Source organism: Eschrichtius robustus, chromosome 17 (assembly GCF_028021215.1).
Source record: "Eschrichtius robustus isolate mEscRob2 chromosome 17, mEscRob2.pri, whole genome shotgun sequence".
Taxonomy (NCBI): Eukaryota; Metazoa; Chordata; class Mammalia; order Artiodactyla; family Eschrichtiidae; genus Eschrichtius; species Eschrichtius robustus.
The window spans coordinates 18,189,542-18,205,041 of NC_090840.1; the positions used below are offsets into that span (position 1 = coordinate 18,189,542).

At 37.8% G+C, this 15,500-nt stretch overlaps 1 protein-coding gene across 9 annotated transcripts in view; it reads right to left on the reverse strand.

Annotated features, from left to right (window-relative positions):
- The window catches only part of STAU2 (staufen double-stranded RNA binding protein 2), a 304,415-nt gene that overhangs the window by 95,492 nt on the left and 193,423 nt on the right, over positions 1-15,500 (reverse strand). For 8 of the 9 annotated variants that reach the window (XM_068525601.1, XM_068525600.1, XM_068525596.1 and 5 more), the window contains one exon: positions 12,001-12,114. The exons of the other annotated variant lie outside the window; for it this stretch is intronic. In XM_068525601.1, the coding sequence (XP_068381702.1) occupies positions 12,001-12,114 (114 nt within the window). The remainder of the gene's footprint in view (positions 1-12,000; positions 12,115-15,500) is intronic. 9 annotated transcript variants of the gene reach the window in all.

Sequence of the window (15,500 nt, forward strand, 5' to 3'; positions counted from 1 at the left end):
ATCACTGGATACATATAACCTTTTAGAAATGTGGTCATGCTGTACTAAGCATAAATGAAATTATGAGTCAGTTGTAAAATACATAATATTCAATCTTCCCACTACCTTCCCCTATAACTCACTGTTGGTTCTGGAAACTGCTTATATATCTGAAATGAAAAAGATCACTATGGAAACAACAGAATATTCCCTATTACTTAAAATAAAAATGCAGCTATGAAGCTCTTCTAAGTGGGATTTCAAAAAGGAGACAAAAGTAACCTTTGCTACCAGCAAACTTTCTTTCAATGCTCTAATACTGATGAAGAAAGATAATTAATTTTTCCCTTAGAGAATAAAATTGGTTTCTATTGTAGAGTAAATAAATCCAAAATTCACAACCAAATCTAACTGTGCTATAATACAGGCAATATTTCCAGAAGATTAGCTCCTTTCTGAAAGAGAATGAACTCTGAGTGACCATGTTTAGAATAACATTTGATACAAAATTCAAAAAGTGCATGCCTAATGTTTCTTCCTTCTAGTTCGGGGATTAGATCAGCAAACTTTTTCTGTAAAGGGGCAGATAGTAAATATTTTAGGTGTTGCAGGCAATACGGTTTCTGTCGTAATTACTCATTTCTGCTGTTGTAGTGAAAGTGGCCATAGACAATACCTGAACACATGGGCATGAGTGTGTTCCAATAAAACTTTCTTTACGGATACTAAAATTTGAATTCCATATAATTTTCACATCTCATGAAATATTATTCTTCTTTTGATTTCTTCCCAACCATTTCAAAATCTAAAAGCCATCCTTAGTTCAGGTGGTAAGCTGGATTTGGCGCATGGGCTGTGGTTTGCTGATTCCTGTTCCAGTCCACTGAGTAATAACTATCCAGTGGTGAGAAGCTGTTCCTGGTGACCTTCCCTCCTGAAATATTTTTTGAAGATACAACTGAATTTGTAACTATGTGTGGTGATGGATATTTACTAAATTTGTGGTAACCATTTTGCAATATATACATATATCAAATCATTATGTTGTATGCCTAAAACTAATACAGTGTTATATTTCAATTCTACCTCAATTAAAAAACAAACAGCTAAAAAACAAAAACAAAAACAAATGTTACAGAAAAAGGTTTCGACAAAATTCAACAACCATTATGATAAAAACTCTCCAGAAAGTAGGCATAGAGGGAACTTATCGCAACATAATAAAGGCCATATATGACAAACCCACAGCCAACATCATTCTCAATGGTGAAAAACTGAAACCCTTTCCTCTAAGATCAGGAACAAGACAAGGTTGCCCACTCTCACCACTATTACTCAACATAGTTTTGGAAGTTTTAGCCACAGCAATCAGAGAAGAAAAAGAAATAAAAGGAATCAGAATCGGAAAAGAAGAAGTAAAACTGTCACTGTTTGCAGATGACATGATATTATACATAGAGAATCCTAAAGATGCTACCAGAAAACTACTAGAGCTAATCAATGATTTTGGTAGAGTAGCAGGATACAAAATTAATGCACAGAAATCTCTTGCATTCCTATACACTAATGATGAAAAATCTGAAAGAGAAATTAAGGAAACACTCCCATTTACCACTGCAACAAAAAGAATAAAATACCTAGGAATAAACCTACCTAAGGAGACAAAAGACAGAAAACTATAAGACACAGATGAAAGAAATTAAAGATGATACAAACAGATGGAGAGATATACCATGTTCTTGGACTGGAAGAATCAACATTGTGAAAATGACTCTACTACCCAAAGCAATCTACAGACTCAATGCATCCCTATCAAACTACCAATAGCATTTTTCACAAAACTAGAACAAAAAACTGTACAATTTGTATGGAAACACAAAAGATCCCAAATAGCCAAAGCAATCTTGAGAAAGAAAAACAGAGCTGTAGGAATCAGGCTCCCTGACTTCAGACTATACTACAAAGCTACAGTAATCAAGACAGTATGGTACTGGCACAAAAACAGAAATATAGATCAATGGAACAGGATAGAAAGCCCAGAGATAAACCCACGCACATATGGTCACCTTATCTTTGATAAAGGAGGCAAGAGTATACAATGGAGAAAAGACAGCCTCTTCAATAAGCAGTGCTGGGAAAATTGGACAGGTACATGTAAAAGAATGAAATTAGAACACTCCCTAACACCATACACAAAAATAAACTCAAAATCTATTAAAGACCTAAACGTAAGGCCAGATACTATAAAACTCTTAGAGCAAAACACAGGCATAACACTCTATGACATAAATCACAGCAAGATCCTTTTTGACCCACCTCCCAGAGAAATGGAAATAAAAATAAAAATAAACAAATGGGACCTAATGAAACTTAAAAGCTTTTGCACAGCAAAGGAAACCATAAACAAGACAAAAAGACAACCCTCAGAATGGGAGAAAATACTTGCAAACGAAGCAACTGACAAAGGATTAATTTCCAAAATATACAAGCAGCTCATGCAGCTCAATATCAAAAAAACAAACAACCCAATCCAAAGATGGGCAGAAGACCTAAACAGACATTTCTCCAAAGAAGATATACAGATTGCCAACAAACACATGAAAAAATGCTCAACATCACTAATCATTAGAGAAATGCAAATCAAAACTACAATGAGGTATCACCTCACACCAGTCAGAATGGCCATCATCAAAAAATCTACACACAATAAATGTTGGAGAGGGTGTGGAGAAAAGGGAACCCTCTTGCACTGTTGGTGGGAATGTAAATTGATACAGCCACTATGGAGAACAGTATGGAGGTTCCTTAAAAAACTAAAAATAGGACTACCATACAACCCAGCAATCCCACTACTGGGCATATACCCTGAGAAAACCATAATTCAAAAAGAGTCATGTACCACAATGTTCATTGCAGCTCTATTTACAATGGCCAGGACATGGAAGCAACCTAAGTGTCCATCAACAGATGAATGGATAAAGAAGATGTGGCACATATATACAATGGAATATTACTCAGCCATAAAAAGAAACGAAACTGAGTTATTTGTAGTGAGGTGGATGGACCTAGAGTCTGTCATACAGAGTGAAGTAAGTCAGAAAGAGAAAAACAAATACCGTATGCTAACACATATATATGGAATCTAAGACAAAAAACAGTTCTGATGAACCTAGGGGCAGGACAGGAATAAAGACACAGACATAGGGAATGGACCTGAGGACACGGGGAGGGGGAAGGGTAAGCTGGGATGAAGTGAGAGAGTAACAATGACATATATACACTACCAAATGTAAAACAGACAGGTAGTGGGAAGCAGCTGCATAGCACAGGGAGATCAGCTCAGTGCTTTGTGACCACCTAGAGGGGTGGGATAGGGAGGTGGGAGGGAGACACAAGAGGGAGGAGATATGGGGATATATGTATACGTATAGCTGATTCACTTTGTTATACAGCAGAAACTAACACAACATTGTAAAGCAATTATACTCCAATAAAGATGTTAAAAAAAAAAAGGTTATTTGAACTACTGGACTAGTTAGTGAAATACAAATGTAAAGAAAAAAGATATGATTGAATTCCTTAACTATAAGATATATTTGTGTAAAATGGGAATTTTATATAATAAATGAAAAGCCAGTGGAGGAAATTTTAGTCCTATAATCATGGGATAAGTTTCAGATAGGAGAAATATTTTGAAACACAAAAATCAACAAATATGAAAGCACAAACATTTTGATGTACCTTTTTAGTATCTCTCTCAGCATCCTATTTCATAAAAAGTAAACAAAAATCAAGTGACGTGTTGAATTTTGGCAGCTCCAGAACTTCCTAGAAGCCGCCAATGGCAGTGATTATACCCTCTCTTTCAAAACTCTATGGCCCTCAGCACTGTGGCTTGATAGCGGAGCAAGTGGAACAATGAAGCTCAAAACTTATACTGAATCTATGTAATACAAAGAATGCCACAACCCTATCGCAGGTACCTCTAGGATAGTGCAGTGAGGGCTGTTATTATGCAGTGTCACTCCTAAGTGTCCCTTATATTAATACAAAGCTTTATTTGTCTTGGGAAATGGTTGTTCAAACCTAGGAAGTCTGTGCCTCTTTATGTTCTGAAGGACGCAGTCCCAAATGACACTATGCAGTGAATACTGACTTGTATATTACACTGTGAAATGCTAGAAACAGGAGGCAGCCCTGGAACTTGAGAAGAGTAATTTAGACACTGAGAAGGATGTACTCATATGCATGACAGGTTAGAAAAATTCAGTTACAAACAGATCAGTAGAGAAATTAATGGAGATATATGATGGATTCCTGATGATAGTTACATGTATTCAGAGTATGTACATACTCTGAGGTCACATACGGAGGGCCTCAGGATGCTTTCACAAGAAATGTGCCTATAAAGCCACCACCAGAGAAAGCATCCTGGGCCAAACATTCCATTTCTCTCACCAATTCTATCAAATGAATCCTACCAAATCCAAGTCATTCTAATTTTTCTTAGAAATTCAATTCATTTCCATCCTATAAATATGTATGGAGTTAACTCCATACATATTTAGGAGTTACTCCTAAGTGCCAGAGCATAGACATGGAGAATACTAAGGCAAAGAAGACACCACTCTGGACCTCACTGAAGTCACTGCCCAGTGGGGTAGACCAATATGGAAACAAATAATGGGAAAACAGTTTGATAAATATAATGGTGGGATGATGTAAAAAGTAGGTTTGGGGAAGGCTTATTGACTGGAGTGACATGTTGGCTGGACCAGATGGATAAAACAAAGTTTCTCTTATGAGCAAGGAGAGAAAGGCCCAGACAGAGGGAACAGTGCCAATAAAGACAGACGCAAGAGAGCAGGAGACGTGGTAATTCAACACGGCCAGGGTATAAAGCATGCGTACAAGTTAGGCACAGGGTGAATAGTCAAGGATAAAACTGGAGACATAGGCAGGGACTGAGTCATAATGCCCTTGGATTTCATCCTGTCCAGCACACACGTGGCTATTGAGCACCTGAAATGTGGCTAGTCCAAAATGAGATGTATAAAAAAACAAAAAATATCTCAATAATTTAAAAAGTTGATTATAGTTTGAAATGATACTTCAGATATATTGGGCTAAATAAAATATATTATTAAGATTAAACTTAACAGTTTCTTTTTAGGTTTTAAATGGGTCTACTAGAAAACTTTAAATTACTTATGTGGTATTTTATCCCTCCTGTATGAGTCCTTGCGGTTGATTCCTCAATAACCCTTTCACCCCAAGCATTTAAACTAGTAGTGATCTCTTTTCTCTTGCCAGTGACTAGTTTAGACATGGGCATGTCACCGACCCAATGCAGGCCTGAGCTACGAAGGAAAGATAGCTTGGGGGAGTTCCAGATACAGATGTCTTTGCCCCTAAAAGGAGAAAGAAGAAGATCAGATCTCATGTTTTCTTTTGGATGTGGCTATGTGGCCAGTGACACAGAGAACTACTGTGGCCATCTTTCCATGACACAGAGGATAAAGCAGAGGATGGCAGAGTTAAGAAATGAAATAACCCAATTCCCTGTTGACATCACTGAGCTGCTTTATCAACCAACCTTGGAGTTCACCCTTCCTCTGAACTTCCTGTTATGTGAGATAACAAGATTCCTTATTATTTAAGCCAAAATGAGTCAGTTTTTCTGTTACTTGTAGCCAAAAGCATCCTAGCTGATACACTCCATTAGACTAAAGGGCAAGGTAGAAGATGTATTATCATTGAAGACCTTCTAGCACTACAAAAGTTCTGTACATAGCCTACAATCAATCAATATACTATTACTATGATGGTATATACTTAGATAATATGAAAGAAGGCTTTTTCTCTTTTAGTTTTAAATTACTATACAACTGTAAGACATTATGACACAATTACTCAGGCAAAGAGACTTGTAATTAATCAGAAAAAGAACTATGAGAATTAATCAAAAGTAGAAGAGAATACCCATAAGATTTGTAAATTGTTACACTTAATGGTTGCTCTTTGATTGAGAGGTCTGCCTTGAATTCTAGTCAAAGCACACAGGTTGATTGATGTTACTAATCTGGACATAAACCCTTAAAGGCAATGTAGCAGATGAAGCAAATAATCAAATGATACAGCTTCTACCTCATAGAGTTATCATGAGAATTAAGCAAAATAATGTATGTCAAGCCTAGCACAATATATAGTAGTACGTGGTAAACACATTATACATAAATCTGGTTTTTGTTCAAACTAGTAGTTACCAATGGGGAGGGGGAAGGGAGGAGAGGCAAGATGGAGGCAGGGGATAAAGAGGTACAAACTACTATGCATAAAATAAATAAGCTACAAGGATATATCATACACCACAGGGAGTATAGCCAATGTTTTTATAAAAACTATAAATGGAGTATAACCTTTAAAAATTGTGAATCACTATGTTGTGTACCTGAAACCTGTATAATATTGTAAGTCAACTATACCTCAATAATTAAAAAAAAGAAAAGAAATTTGGTTCTTGTTTCTTTTCTCTTGTAAAATTGTTGATTTTTCAAATTCTAAGTAATGTGTCAAGCATGCATTGTCAGTTACTCTATACAATAACCTCACTTTGTGATGCCTAGGGTCAGATTACAGCAAATACTAATAGACATGTTACACTTCACTGACTAGTTAGTACTTGATTAGGTGGTTGATTTATTAGTTCATTCTTTTATTTATACGAAGCAGGTGAGTTCCAGAGCTAACCTGAACAAAATAAGGTAGGGAGTGATAACACTATTAACCAGGAATTAAGCTACAGTGTTTTGACTAATCTATGCCTGCTTACCTAGTATTTGTGAAATGGTGAGATTAATAATTCAGTCTGAATGAAGATGAATAAAAAGAAAATATAAAGACAAGGAAGGAAGTTTATGACTTTGAGGCTGTAACAGAAGGTGACTGATGTAATTAAAAGAGACAGAGAGGGAGAGGTACTCAGTAACATTTAAGAATGATGAAGAAAAAAAAAAAAAAAGAATGATGAAGAAAGATGTATTGATAGAAAGGGTATCGGGCCAGGAGAGAGTACAGATAGTATCTGCTGAGTTATACCAAGACAGGATATTCTAAAATCCTTTCTGCAGTATTACAAACAATTTTGTTTTACTAATATACACTGTACAATATAAATTTAATTTCCAAATAGGATATACTGAAAAATACTCAGCAAAACCCTCACTAGCTCAATCTTAACAAATAAGTGTGTTTTTTTAAATTCAATTTATGATAAGGATGATGGCTCTTCATTGAAACCACCATATGATCTATAAATTTTAAACTTCGCAAGATGATTGGCTCAGCAGGCTATAAGAAGTTATTTATCTAGCTTATTACAAGGACTGTCAGTCAGTTATCTTTGGATGCTCTAGAATCTAGTGCAGGATTCCCACATAGTTGTTCAGTTAACAAATGTTTCTAAAAAAGTAACATCTATAAATTTAAACTATATTTATATTCTGGACAGTTAAACATTCTAAACTAATGTGAATTTATAATACCAGATTTATTGTGATGAATAAGGCAAACACATGGAGAACATTCTCACCCAAACACGTGGGGACCTCCAGGCAGACACCGCCCTGAATGACTGCCCACTGCTTGGATGAGAATTCAGAGTTCCCAAACAGGAAACACTGGCCGACAGACCCTTTCCCTAAAGTCAGACAGTGGCAGGCTGAGACCAGTTTTTGGAGACGAATAATTACTCTAGGAGGTCTGAAGCAAGCCTTAACTAGCCACTGGTATTCAAAGGAGCTCTAAACCAGGCTATTAGTTTAATAGAGTGTGTTTCCAAGGTGGACCCAACACATAGAGAATACAGGAAAGGGGACGCCATCCTTCCACATTTCCTTGGGATCAATACCACATGAGTAACTGATAAAAGAATGAGCTTGGCTTTTTTTAAAGTTAGGCTTATTGAGGTATAATCTGCAAACAGTAAAATTTACCCCTTTTAGTGTACAGTTCTGTGCATTTGATAAATGCATACAGTTGTGTTTCTACCACCACAATCAAGATATAGTACATTTCCATCATCCCCCAAAATTCTGTCCTGACAATTTAGGGTCAATCTCTCCCCATCCCATGGCAACCACCGATCTGTCTATAGTTTTGCCTTTTCCAGAATGTCACACACATCAAACCTACCGTAGTCTTTTGAGTCTGGTTTCTTTCATCCATTACAATGTAACTGGCAACAAGGCCAGTGAGACTGGGACGGAGTGAAAAGGAGAATGGCAGGAATTGAAATTGGAGAGGCAGAGGGGGCCAAACCACACAGGAACTTGTATGCCGTAACAAAAGTTTTGGATTTATAACAGGTGTGATGAGAAGCCACTGGAAGTTTTCTAAGTCCCTGAGTAATATGAGTGAATGATTATCTTCAAAATAATTTTGGCTACTGCGTGGCAGACAGCCCATAGTGGAATGAAAATAGAAAAAAAGGAAGCCAGTTTAGAGACTACTGCAGTGGTCTGGGTTAAAAGTGCTAGTGACTTAAACTAGAATGGTAACCCTGGAGGTGGTGAAAAGTGGTCAGATCAGAGATGTAATTTAGAGGAAGAGATGCTAGGACCAGATGTGGCACGTGAAGGGGAGAGAGGAGGCAAAGATGCTTCAAGGGGCTTGGCCCCAGCAACAAGGTAGATGATCGTTAACCAGGATGGATAAAAGAACAAGGAGATAAAGGATAAAAGGAGGGAAAAGGAGGTTTGGGAGGGGGGGAAGGGAGAATTAAGAGCTCCATACATTTCGACATCACCAGCATATAGATACTGAATCTCTTCCCTGACCATTTTGCATATCTATATTGACCTTGATAGAGAAATTTCACTTAATGGCCCCTGCCCTGTTACTCTTAATACAGTGAGGGAATGCACTGGTAATACGTTCAGTCTCCACTTCACTGGGTTCCTAGCGTTAAACATATTTTTAATTAAGAAGCTGTAAACTCTATTCAATACTCTGTAATGACCCATACGCGAATAGAATCTGAAAAAGACTGGATATACGCCTATGTATAACTGATTCACTTTGCTGTACATCTGAAACTAACACAACACTGTAAATCAACTATACTCCAATAAAAATTAATTTTAAAAAATTAAAAAATATCACAGTGAGGGAAGACTGTACTAACATACTTGGTGATGCCAACAATGTCAACCTAAAATAAACATTTGGAGCTCCAACACCAAAAAAAGAAGATAAGCTGTAAAGGTTCAAGGCTAGAGAGTTCTTCCATTTCTCACCTCCATTTTCTGTACAGATAAGAACAACCTGAGTTTCATAGGAAGGATTGCCTCTAAATTTTACATATCATTTTTTTTTTTCAGAATACTTATTCTCTTGTTCAACTGCAGTGGTTCAAATAATGTCTTTTAAATAACAGTAATTTTTCTTGCTTTAAAGTGCTTTCCTGTTTTCTAGTATTTACAAATTAACAGGTGAGAAAGCATTCAGTGGCCCATCTTTTCCACCTTATGAGGTCAAGTTTATGCTTTTGGTATGGTGAAGGAGTAACTCTTGCTTAGACAGACCCTCAGTTTTTCTACATTTTCAACACAATGTAGAAAAGCCAGAGGATGTGGAGTAGAGGTTTACTCTGTGTCTGCTCTCCTCAGGGAACCCAATGATCCAAGCACAAGGGAGGTGCATGGATTACACCACCGCCCCCACTTTGCACCTCTGAGGCCACCAAAGTAGAGTGTTTGATATACAGGATGGTCGTTCTAGTCATGGCTCCATTCATCCGTCCATCTATCCATCCACCCATTTGACCATTATCAACACATTTCCTGGAAGTCTCTTTTTTTCATCTTAAAATTTCATGCAAATTTGTCATCTATAATGTAGTTGTAACTACTTTATATAAAAATGTCTTTATTTACTTACCATTGAGTAATTGACACTCCAGATAGATGCAGAATAAGACCATTTTGTACAGTTGTGCAGGTTGTGCACTGCACACCTTGATGGGGAGGGCATTCACACTGTAGTGACTGGATTTATCTATTATGACAATTTTCTGTTGGATAGCAGTAAAATGTTTTGAGGAAGAGGTACCTTTTTTCTAATTTGTTAAAGCACCATATGGGCTAACTGTAGCCCTGGACTTTTGAGTGCCTTGGCATATGGTCTGGGCACAAGGCTGAACAGTCTCATTATTTTACTCATGAAGAAGCCAAGTTCCAAGAGGTGAAGAGACAAGGTCCCACGGCTAGTTCCTGGCAACTCTGGGTTCGATCCCAGTCTCCATTCCCAGTCCAGTGCTCTTTCATAACAATAAACGACCTCCGCTAACAGTGAGTTGCTCTTCTCAGGTGTGTGTGTTTCTGAGAATGCTTTCATTGCTTTGCCTAAGGAGAGACCTTTGCAGGATGGCTATCTCATGCCGCTCTTGCCATTTGTTTCTGCCATGAGTGGATACAGAGTTAGATACAGCAGCAGCTAGACTTCTTGCCAATTATTCAAAGGTGCTGGAGTGTAAGCTCCATGGGAGCAGGAACCATGCCTAACATTCTTACCATGTCCTCAGCACCTGGCATATAGCTCATTTATAGTTTTATACAGGGAAACGTAATACTTTCTGTTAGCTAGTTTAGCCCCTGTCCCTCAGAGCCCTGCTGTACTCTCTTCTGCAGCTGGAGCACACATCAGTGCAAAACCCTGAGAAGCACTGGAGAGACATCTAAGCTGCTTCCCAGATCGACATGCTATTAACTGTTTATTACTGGTTGGGCTCATTCAACCAAGAGCAGGAAGATCTGTTATAGAATCATAAAATGGTAGCACTGGAATGAATCTTGCAGGTCAACTAACTCAACTCCCTCACGTAGCATCCTAGGAAACAGAGTCCCAAAGAGATGATAGAATCCACCCAGGTAGCTGTCTGTAGTAGCTTACATATGCTGTGGTTACTTCCTAAAACTCAGATGTTTTGACCAATTAGTTGTTCTTTCCGGAACACCACAATACCTTGCCACCAATCAAATGATGATTGGAAACCCATGATGTCAGGGACATCATGAACTAGAGAGGTATGCCCTTAAGACTGTTTTCCTGTTTGGGCTGGACAATAAACTATGTATTTGAGAAGTTACACTATTATGCTCTTTTATTCTCTCCATGCAAGGGCACTATTCAGATAGAAAGAAAAAGAGAATCAGGCAAGACTATTAGGAATTCTCAAATTTACTGGGAAAAGGATATGAAAGTGGATTATGATTGTTCTGTATGTAAATGGTTAATTTAAAAAGCACAGCTGGTTAGTCATACAGTAAACTGTGTATGTCTATTAATTTTGACTCCAAACTAGAAATTCTATGACCTAGGTCATTAGTTTAGTCTAATCTGATGATTATTTTAATTGAAAATATGTATTATAAACAGGATGTATTCTCAAGCTGTTATCTAAACAACCAAAGGAATTTGTTTATTAAGAAAATATACTTTTCGGATTTTTAGCTTTATTTCAGACATAAAACTTTAAAAGTAAAAACAACACTGGAACTTCATTTTAATAATATCCCAAGTTATAGGAGTAAATTGATGGCAAGGTTATTTTACATATATTCCGTAACACTAAACTCTCTTCAACAGCACTAAAGGAATATATCATAGTGAGACTCCAGTGTTATCTACACTGTTTTGCTGACCCTTCTTTCCACATATAATTACTAAAAATAAAAATAACATAGGGCAATTACTTCTTCCTTATAAGAGAATTCTATATTTAAATTAATAATGAACCACAAACTAGAAGTCTAAACTAATTTAAATCTCCTAAGGTATCGGTTTCCCAACACACACACACACACACACAAAATCTTGATTTCTCAGAAGTCTAGCAAATAGCCCTAGTGGCTAACGTATTAGGGAAAGCAAAGCTATACGTGTGCACATAGCTTCCATTCTGATGGTCTCTGATTTCTTAGCTGGGCCATAGTGCAGCAAAATGGCAGTGGCATATTATACCTGGTCATGGCTGGCTTCAGTGGAGCTTCCAATAGCATGGAAAGTCATCTGCACAGGGGCTAATGTCAGACAGGTCACACACTCTTTGCCACTTTGTCTATCACAGTAGTGAACCTATAACAGAACACACGCAGATCTGCTGAACACCACTTGTAAGAGGGAGCCAGATGCAACAGGTCCTTTTCAAAGGTTCTAGCTTTCAAGAAAAAATTCAAATAATTTATGTAGAACACAATTCAAATATTTAAAACCTTATTGGGACTCGAAGATCTATGGAAAATCTATTAATTCCGTTTTAAGTACTTGCGAAGTTTTAAGAGAGTTTAGGAAAATGCTTTGCAGAGTGCTCTACATTAGCATAGCCAGTAGAAAAACTCACAACTAAATGTCACACCCATCTTTTTTGTCCAACTTTTCATAATGTATAAAGGACTCCAGGGTAAGCACAAGTCAAGTTCATTTGAGTCTAATGAAACTTTGTCAACCTGAATTTTCCTCATCTTTGACTCTATGTGTGTGTGATTGCCACCTGATTGGTAGTGACATTCTTCTATTCTACACTATAGTCCCTATAAAATCACTGTTAAATACACACACACACACACACACACACACACACACACATATATCTCACTACCTCATGCTCTGCTTGAAATTTTGACAGTATAATCAAATTGAATTAAACTGAAATGATTTGAAATGTGCAGATCAAAATAAAGTTACTATAATATCATTTTTCTTTTAGTTACATACAACCAACCATTATTAAAACCACGTGTAAGACCCTCTATCAGACGTAGGGTATGGGGGCGGGTGGTGGGGGAAGTGTGAGTGCATCTGCCCACTGGGAAAATTTCCATCCTTCCATTTATCTACTTTCAAAAAAGTTCTTTCAAGCAGTGTTTAATTCTAAGCTAATAAAGTAAAAATAGTGTTGCTTTTGTAATAAATTAATAAAAATATGCCTATAGATGTACATATATACATATAATATGGATCTGACAGAAAACGACGATATAAATCCTAGTCTAATGGTTTAATAATTCAACATTTTTAAACCAGTAAGGTTGTTAAGATTGGCCATCAGTGTCCGTGAAGGTGGGGAAACTTCCTGGAATCTATAAAAAGTAGTTTAGAGTTAAAATCAAGCCAACATACAAAGCTCTGTTTCCAAAGTACTTTAAAGATTTTGTTATAAAAATATGTTTTCCAAATTAACTTTGGGGAAAAAGATTTGACAACAGTTTGAATTCACTGTACCCCCTGAGCAAATTAAAAGGTCACGGTGTGTATGAGTTCAAGAATGTGGACCTGTTGTTCACTATGCAGCAGTGAAATATGATGGGGGAAAATGAAACTTAACACATAACAGGTTTATGCAAAAGCCAATCAATGGTGACGTTATAACAGATACAGTTCACAACCATTTATGGTACAGTTAAAATATTATGTCTGATACAGTGCTATCATAAAAGGTGCATTTTAAAATAAAATATAATCACCCTTTGACATCAATTGAAAGTCTGTATGAAAGACACGACACTCTCCTAAATATCCAAATTGATAGTGAACACACTCATATATCAGCCAACTTACTGCAGCTTTATTTTTTCTTCTAGAGAAATGAAAATTAGGAAGGACAAAAATAGCACAAGACAATCCCAGTCAAAAAATAAATTTCAAACTTCATTTCCATCAGTGGCTTGGATACTGTGACTGAAAGAGTTGACTTTTCTCCTAATTCACTGTGAGCCTGCAATACCCTATAAAATATTATATATCCTGCAGGCATTAAATATTAGTGTACATGTAGAACTCATACATACAAGATAGATACAAAGGTGCAAGTTTCCACACAGCTCCAAAGAAAATGTCACAGCACCCAGGAAATGTGACAGAGATTGCTAACTGTCCTCCAGTATTTTTCCACAGTAATTCTTAGCTGGGCACAGAATAAAGATATTTCCCAGGCTCCCTTGTAGCTCTGATTAGTCATACGACTGAGTAGAATGTAGATGAAAATTCTGCGGTAGCTTTCTGGAAACATTTAAGAGATTTCAGGTGTGTGCTTTTTGCTCTCCTTCACCAGTTTTGCTGCTTGGAAATGTGGACATGACCATCTTCGACCATGAGGACAAGGGCCGAAATTTAGAAATGGTAGAGTGGTGAGTTGGAGGGAACGTGGGTTCCTGAAGAGTTCATGGGACAGAACCATGACACTGGCCCTAGACTGCAAGCTTATGGACCTTTATGTGAGAGAAGAATATACATCTATTTTGTTTCAGTCGCTGGGCTTTTTCCTACTCACAGAAGAACCCGATCCCACTGAGATTTTTCCTATTGCTCCAAAACTGACACCAGGACCCACAGCCAACAACAAAAGGAGCTCTAGAGAGCTGCTGACATTTAGGGCCAGGTCTTATTCTCTCTTCCCACCTACTTGTTAATAGTCAGCAGAACTGGTCCAACCATAAAGAATACAAAGAGGCACTAGGAAAAGGCAGGTGAGTGGGAGGGGATCATTTGGCTGTCGGCCTTATGAGGAATACAGTATTTCCTGTGAGTGGGGCAGCTCTAAGAAAACAGCTGACAGAGATGAGGAGTACCTATATGAAAGGGAGACAAATTTCGTCCCCTGGCAGTAGGTTTGCTGAGAATTGAACCTACAGGTCCCCACTGAAAAGAAATCTTGACCGAGTCTGATGTATGTCCCTAGCCATTTGGAAGCAGATGAAAATATAGAGACTGAGTTTGGAGATATCTGAGAGCTTGTTGAAGGAGCCCTAGGCACATAGTATCCCTGAAAACAAAAAAGGATGATGGAAGATGCTCACGTAGATCCCCATGGCCCTTGGAGGGAATGAAAAAGTGTCTCAGCAGAAGCCAAGGGGCTACTCAGGCCAAGCAAAGTGACACCTACCAACAGTGGGGCCAGGGGCATGCACCACTGGTAAAGCCCAGAGGAAACATGGCTGCCCTTCAGGGACAGAGGGAATTGGGAGAAACTAGACACTGCTTCAAGAAAATCATCAACAATAACTACAGACGGAGTATACACTTTAGAAATTGTGAATCACTATATTGCACACCTGTTAACTTACATAATACTGCACAGCAACTATACTTCAATAAAGAAAAACGAAGAAAAAAAAAGATGAACATCAGCTATGCGGAAGCCAGCAATGGATGAAACCAGGCTAAGGGTGGCACCCTCCCCTCCCCTAGTCCCCCTCTCAGGCTTCCAACATCAGAGGAGTAACTAGGCCATGAAACAGAGGTAGAGTGTGGAGGAAAATGTCTCAGAAGCAGATCAAGCTCCTACCCCACTGACCACAAATATTCAAAGGTGCTGGAGTGAGAGGATAACAAAAAGAAATCCCTGTATACCCTCCTTCCCCTACGTGTCTTGAGCCAAAACAACTGGCTGGCAATGGGGGCACATGAGCTTGGAGTTTTACGGTGAACTGGACTAGATTTTTTAAAGCTAAAGGTAACTAGAA